This window comes from Priapulus caudatus, unplaced genomic scaffold (genome assembly GCF_000485595.1).
Source record: "Priapulus caudatus unplaced genomic scaffold, Priapulus_caudatus-5.0.1 Scaffold6, whole genome shotgun sequence".
In the NCBI taxonomy this organism is placed as follows: domain Eukaryota; kingdom Metazoa; phylum Priapulida; class Priapulimorpha; order Priapulimorphida; family Priapulidae; genus Priapulus; species Priapulus caudatus.
This window is the reverse complement of record NW_014577067.1, coordinates 767,884-775,979: the sequence shown is the minus strand read 5'-3', so window position 1 is coordinate 775,979 and position 8,096 is coordinate 767,884. Positions and strand designations below refer to the sequence as shown.

The following is an 8,096-nucleotide window of genomic DNA, read 5'->3' as shown; positions in this document are numbered from 1 at the left end:
CATTTGTCGGCCGCGGGATGAGTAGTACATTTGTCGGCCGCGGGATGAGTAGTACATTTGTCGGCCGCGGGATGAGTAGTACATTTGTCGGCCGCGGGACGAGTAGTACATTTGTCGGCCGCGGGACGAGTAGTACATTTGTCAGCCGCGGGACGAGTAGTACATTTGTCGGCCGCGGGATGGCGAGCTCACACGGTAAAAGAGCATCACTAGCCGCGGGACATTTTTCCACTGTCCACGGGTGGCGCTACCCCACCCCCCTACAGTTTTCTCAAAAGATTTAAACGATTTGGAAAATTGATAATTTTCGAAAGTAAAAAACGCGGGAAACCGCGGATCCGCGGGAGATTCTCATCGCTGTATATGTCATCATGTTGTCAGTCTCTCATTGTTAAACTGCATGGACGTGGCACTTGCCATTGGTTACGCGGCAAAAATCAAGCTTTGCTCTTACTTACTTTTGCTTTCTTAATGGCCTTCTCAGGAACGGTGATCTGCGGGAATGCATACATGGCTCCCTGTACGGTATTGCAAGTCATGTTGGGAAGACTGTTGAGCATTTCTACTGTCATCTGGGCTTTCATCTTTAGTGCATCTAGCACATGGGTCTTCTCCTATAAACATCACAACACATGTACATAACCGTTAGCTATTGTGACTGTACAGTACTGTTAAAGACTGTGAACTAATGAAACAAGAACATGGTCATTTGTTAAGTGAGATCGTACATATCGTCAACCTCAATTTTATATTGCCTGCTTCAAATTCTAACGTGTTTTCAGTTTGTAAAAATAAAATTTCACATTTTTAAACATTTGTTCTGCAATCAAAAGATTATCTATCTATCTATCTATCTATCTATCTATCTATCTATCTATCTATCTATCTATTATCTATTACCTATTACCTACCTAACTACCTACCTACCTATCTATCTATTCATCAATCCATATCGCTCTGAACACACATACCTTCATGAACAGCTCGTAGAACAGTTGCTGAACATACCTTCATGAACAGCTCGTAGGACGGATCGCTGAACACGTACCTTCATGAACAGCTCGTAGGACGGATCGCTGAACACGTACCTTCATGAACAGCTCGTAGGACGGATCGCCGGGCTGCGGCGGCGCGGCGACCACGTCCATCGCGACTTGACCCGAGATTGACGGACACAGCTTCGCGGAGATGGACTTCTGTAGCATGGCGACGACCTGCGGGTCAAAGTTCACAAACTCACAGTAGCCTCCTCTGTAGCCGCACCTAGACGAGTAGAAAACGTGGAGTCAGGACCGTCAACACGTCCGCACGCACGCACGCACGCACGCACGCACGCACGCACGCACGCAGGCATGCACACATGCACGCACGCACGCAGGCACGCACGCAGGCACGCACACACGCTCGCACGCACAATCGCACGCACACACACACGCACGCATACATATATCATAGCCTATGATTACTCTTAACACATTATTAGGAATGATATATCATTACAGCATATATCATATAACTTTTCATATAACTTATACCAACAATTACACTGTCTTATTTCATGAAATTACATAGATGAATCACACATCTACGAGACCTTCAATATTGAGAAATATTGACCAGGGCTAGGGGTGCACCGGATCCAACTTTTTAAGTTCCGGCCGGAACCGGAACCAGCCGGAACTTTAGCTGGGAAGACAGTTTTGGCCCAGTATTGCGCAAACTCACTCGGCCTGAACAAAATATCATTAGCAGGCAAATCACCAGGCGAGTAGGACAATGGTCAAAGTTCTAATTACAGGATGGTTGTTAGGTGTATGAATCAGCTGCTTACAGTGCATAATTTGCATAATTCTGGCATCTTATTCGCGAGCGAATTCTGTGGCAAAACCTGCATGTTCCAGTATCCCTGGGTTTAGTTTATTATTTTCAACTAACAGACAGATGCCATTCCTGTGGCTCTAAGCGTATTTGATTTTGAAAGAAAATCTTATATGTATCACCTAACATCAGTTAGGTTCAGTTCCGTTAGTGAGCCAATGTTCAAGTGGCGAGCATTTTTTGGGCGGAATAGTGTGAAGTTGTTAACACTATATTATCAGTAAGTTGCCTCTATTGACTCTCAACTACATTCAGTGACTGATCTTTTGATCTTGATGACTCTTGTAGCAGAAATGAAATTGGGAAAAAGTTCCGGTTCCGGCTGACTGTTTCTGAAGGGTTCCGGCCAGAACCGGAACTCTGAACAAGTGCCGCAGAGCGACAGCGAGGGGGCTCTAATAGCAAAAGCAGTTCAGTCCTTTGTTAACAGTCAACAAATCCATGTTTAACCCTCCTCTTGAAGGTCAAAAGGTTATCAGACACTTACTCTTCGCAACGTCAGCTGGAAATTAGATTCATGTCACTTTCAATATATTAGTAAAAATGTAGCGTCGCGCTGAAACAAAAAAGTTTTGCACTCGATCCGTTAGGACCACGTCCTCAGAAATGTCTGATATTGTACCTTTCCCCACTGCCTTTGACCCTGTACCTCCACATTTCGCACTGTGAATGATTTCCTCCCATCACAGCTATACACCGAATATCTAAGAGCGGTAGTCGAGCCGGGATTAGTTTGTGCCCAATTCCGTATTTTCCTCCTATACCTTAAGTTAAGGCAGGAAATATTCCCCCTCCATGACACATCTCGCCTTTGACCTTTGCACCCCTCAAACGACATCCTGCAGTCCTTTCGCATCCCCAGACTTCCCGAATATCAAGACCGTACGTCACGCATTAGATTTGTGCCCAACATGTTGACGGACGGTCGAACCAATCTCGATTCTACAGCCTGCCATCTGACTTCGTCCGTGAGCTAAACAAGTGCCGCAGAGCAACACGGCTCATCTGTGTCTCGCTGTTCTGCTGATAAATCCATTTGTGATTAGCCAAACGTCCTATACATACGTCATTTCTACCAAAAACACAACTTCAAACTAGTGTAATAAAATCCGATAGGATGCGCGCTATCAAAGCATTCGTGCACTCGTCAGACAAGCATTTGCAGTCAATGCAGCTATGTCAGTGTGCACGACGAATTGCAAAAACGAAGGAGCCCGGAATAATTCGTATTACATAGTATTAGTTATTATGATCTATACAATACACGTGTCCATTCTATGGATGTCAGATAAATAATGGTAACATTAACCCCTTTGCGAGCACATCTGCTCATTAAAATAGCTCAATCGTTGATACAACCAGAGCAGCTCGTGCAGAGTACAATTTACAGCAAAACGATAGCAAATATCTGTAAACTAATTTCAGTACAAGGTAGGCCACGTGATTAGTGGACGAATAAGCTCAAGAATGTACAACATTGCGCTATATTGGTGAGCTAAAAATGGGGATCCGGCATCAGATCTATCCGGCCGATCCAAGTTCCGGTACACCCCTAACTAGAGCCATAATAAAAATATTGTTTGTTTGCCTCACCCGATTGACCGCACCAAAAGGGACCGACTAAAAAAATTTATTGATCTTTTTTTCTTTTTTTTTCTTTTTTAACAAATTGTATCACTGTACATTATATAATCTGAAGGTAATATATTATATTTACCAAGCAAACAAACACTCAACATAAAGTATTTCCACAAGTGCCGCAGAGCGACAGCGCTCACCTGACGGAGGTGTTCTGATGCTAAACTCACTGGCAAACGAATGAAAGCACCCTCCATCACGCGTTTAGCGCTCAAGAGCATATATCTAGGATACTACTAATACAGAGCTAAAATCTATGATAGCTAGGCTTTGCCTTACGTAGTACAGATAAAGATACAGCTGTGTAACTTTAATGACTTCGCTATATTAACATGTTATCATGATATGGTCAAGCGCGAGCGTAGTGGTGGTGGTGGGGAGGAGTGGGAGAGGGGCAGTGGAAGGCGCTCTAATAGCAAAAGCAGTTCCGCGAGATGGCCGCGTGCAAGTGGCATCAATAATCAAAGATGGCATCACCCTTCGTGCGTGATAACCTCACTCCATTGAGTTGCTGAAATCCAAGTATATTCAGCAGGCAAGAATTTGCAGCTCAGCTGCTGAGTTAACACATCTGCATTGCAGGTTGCCAGGCAATAATTATGATTCGAATAGTGCAGTTCACCCCCATGCATGCGTAATGCTGCCCCCATGTTTTTGCCTATACACACGAGCATTCCGGTTCATTACAGTCTGCTATTACAGGGTGCTACCAGGTTTGCTAATACAGACTGCTTTAGAAATAATATTGATTTAAGGAGCGTAACCTTGTTAACAAACATTTCTTTGCATTGAACTGTGCAACTGTAGCCTCACATCCACAATGGCAAAAGCAGTTCATGTCCTTGTTAACAGTCAACAAATCCATGTTTAACCCTCCTCTTGAGGGTCAAAAGGTTATCCCCCGACATTACTCTCGCATGTCAGCAGAAAAGTACATTCATGGTCCTTTCAATAAAAATGGTCAAATAGTCACGCGCTGAAACAAAAAGTTTTTCAATCGCTCCTCAGACCATGTCCTCAGAAATGTCTAAAATCTTCCTGTGCCCCATTGACCTTTGACCTGTGAACCTCAATTCGCACAGTGATGGCTTCCTACCATGATGCTATACACCGACTATCACAAGCCTAGGTCGAGCCGTTTAGATTTGTGCCGCAATTCTGGCATTTCCTACCCTATACCTTAAGTTAAGGAGGAATGTTCCCCCTTCTTTTACACTCTTGACTTGACCTTTGACCACCAGCTTTGACATCCCAACTCGTTTGACGATTCCCCAACACCCCGAATATCGTGACCGTACGTCGAGCGTTAAGATTTGTGCCCAACTGTTGACGAACGCACAGACGGACGCGCCGCACGGACGATCATGCGATTCTACAGCTGCCATCTGACTATGTCAGATGAGCTAACAAGCCACACCCGAGCATGTAGACATCATGCTGAATTTGTAAAAAAAAAACCTGCCCTCAAAAAAAGACCATCTACCTACCCAAACTTTTCAGCCTGGCGTCGGGTGAGGGCAAACAAATATTCTTTTAATTGTGGCCTGGGACAGTGATGGAGCACCCTCCCTCCAGAAAGCATCTCTTAGCCGATCATAACTTTGTAACTTTATTCAAGCAAAGGTACTTAAATCACCATAAACATATCTAAACAAATTGTAAGTACAATATTGTAAGACATAATGATTCATTATACAACTAAACACAATTTAATAACGTTGCAGTCACTTACTCTCCCATGTAACCTTGGAGGTCGAGTGAAGGAAGCTAGTTCCATATTAGATATTCTCCTCCCATCTCCTGTCAAGACCTCTTAAATGAATGGAATTCCGATCGGGGGCATAGATATTATCTTGATAGACCTGTGAACATATTAATTATTCACCAAATATTTAATCATACATTTATTATTAATTACTAAGTAGTAATTAAAGTGCAAAATCGTGAAATGTTCAATTCGCACAAGTAACGTCACTCGATACAAGTGAATGACAATCGACAATGTTCCACACTAGCAGCATGACCCATACTAGCAGTGATAAAGCGTTGCACATGGTTTGGATATTTCTTCTTGCCACGTGTTAATGAACTTTTCTGATCAGCTGACGCTCATCGGACAATAATAGAGCTTTCCTCCTTGCAAACTTGATCGTGCGGCTCCAATGTTCTCTCTCGTCAATACTTGCCTGTTACGGACCAAACTCCTTTTATTTAAAGAATTGAAATCAATGGATACATATATATAGATTATATAAAAGAAATTAACACATATACGTGTAACTACATGTGGTGTAGTGTATATGGGTAGTACCGACACACATGCACGCACGCCACACACTCACACACACACGACACACACGCACGCACGCACGCACGCATGCACGCACTCACCCGCGCACAAACACACGCACGCACGCACGCACGCACGCACGCACGCACGCACGCACGCACGCACTCACCGCGCACACACACACCACGCATCAGCCGCGCACACACACACGCACGCACAGACACTTTCAATAAACGTAAGCACACATCGCGCACGCTGTTTCCGGTCGTAAGTCGACACGAGCCGACCGCTGCGTGTTAACCTGTCGTGCCTGGTTATCAAACACAGCGCGCGCGGCTCACACACCTTCCTCGCTGCATCTACCGACGTTTCAGCTCTCCAATGTAAAGGCTCGCGTTTGTGTCCTCGTCGAGAAATAGCCAACCTAGTCACATGCGTAATATTAGCAGCGAAATACCCGACAAATTTCGTACAACCGGTCTAGCAAGCTATTATTTCAATAGATAGCCATTAAACATCAGGTTGGTAAGACCAGCATTATGCTGTTAGTATAAATCCGAATATTTAACTGTCGCAACAGTTGTCACAGTCTTCTCTCTGTCAGCTGAATAAAAGTTGTAGCTTGTCACTAGATGGCAGTAAGTGATAGGCTCAAGCAATCGTGGACAGCTATTCAAGCACCTATAGACCGGTTTTGAAAAACCGTCGTTAACCGTTCAATATGCTTGGATTCATCATGAAATAAAACCAACTCGTAACTTTAATATGCCGTACAGACTACGAATTTGATATGTACTAACTTCGCCGCTAAAACTCAGGTGTACACGCTATCCGCTCCAAATACGCGCTTGCCCTCCAAGTTTCGCCCCACTTACGAAGCATTGCTATCTTGGTGGCGACCAAGTTATCCCGCTCTAACTCTGTGTCTGTACACAATCGTGTCTAACCTGTGCTAAGTTCTGCAATGCGCATGTGCATAGCCTAATTTAGTCATGTACACTCGTGCTCACCACGACGCCTCGCTTACCTAGGGCCGATAGTTTTCCGCGAAGCGGATTTTCCGCAGCAACTCCGGAACGGGAGGAGAAGTGGAACTCAGTCTGAAAAAAATGTAAAATAACGAACTATGAGCCTAGGACACACTGACGATTTTCTCGCTGCCGCTTTGCGCATCGATAATACGGTGCGCGTCGCCGGTTTTGCGAAGCGTCGGCGGCGCGCGTCTCACGGCAGCGTATTTCGCTCCCGATCCCGCCGATTTTCTACGACTGGCGCTCTCGAATCGATAAATACGGCTGCCGTGTTCCGCGCGCGTGTTGCGAGGTCGGCGTCGCGCGTCTCACGGCAGCGTATTTCGCTCGCATCCCGCGATTTTCTACGCTGGGCTTGCCCGCCATCAGATAAAACGGTGCGGGTCCGCGCGGTGTGCGAAGCTCGGCGGGTCGCGCGCGTCTCACGGCAGCGTATTCTCATCGCGATCCCGCGATTTTCGACGCTGGCCGCTTGCAGGGTGTATGCAAGGCGCGGTCGTGAGGTCGACGACCCCCAAATTTCAAAAAGGTCCACATTTTTTTCAAAGACATGTTTTCGAAAGAGGCTTTTCACAATGAATAATGAAAAAGCATAATTTATCAGCGTACCAGCAGAGTCCAAGACCTTGCAATTGGCGTGACGCATCTATCCCAATTCCAGCAATCTGAAACTGGCCTTTTTTTAAACAATATTTGAAACTGAGTCAAAAAGAGAGACAAAGACTCTGACAAAGACAAGACAAAGAAAGACATAGATCAAGACAAAGACAAGATAACAGCTCAAAAGACTGTTTTCAACTGAGTCAGAAAACTTGTTTTAAAAACTGACAATTTTTTTTGGAACAAAAGTTTTGTTTCAATTAAATTGTTATTGACATTTTAATCACATCTTGCTGTTATTTCATGTTGAAAGCGTCAAAAATTATGATCACGACCCACAGAAAATCCTGGAATACACCCTGCTGCATCGATAAATACGTGCCGGGTCGCCGGTGTGCGAAGGTGCGGAGCGCGCGTTCACGCGCGTATTTCTCCTCGCGATTCCGCGATTTCTACGACTGCGCCGCTCTGCATGGGTGTATTGCAGGGTCGTGCAGGTCGTACGCACCCCCCAAATTTCAAAAGGTCCACATTTTCAAAGACATTTTTTTTCGAGGGCCCTTTTCACATAATAATGAAAAAGCATAATGGATCAGGTACCAGCAATGAGTCCAAAGACCTTGCCCATTGCGGACGCAAATCTATCCATTCAGCAATTC

At 45.0% G+C, this 8,096-nt stretch overlaps 1 protein-coding gene across 1 annotated transcript in view; it reads right to left on the bottom strand.

Annotated features, from left to right (window-relative positions):
• LOC106805576 (alanine aminotransferase 1-like) overlaps window positions 1-8,096 on the bottom strand; it is a gene marked incomplete in the record, with an annotated part of 27,600 nt that overhangs the window by 5,175 nt on the left and 14,329 nt on the right. The window contains 2 exon segments of the mRNA XM_014807233.1: window positions 459-614; window positions 1,089-1,263. Of these exon segments, the coding sequence (XP_014662719.1) occupies window positions 459-614; window positions 1,089-1,263 (331 nt within the window).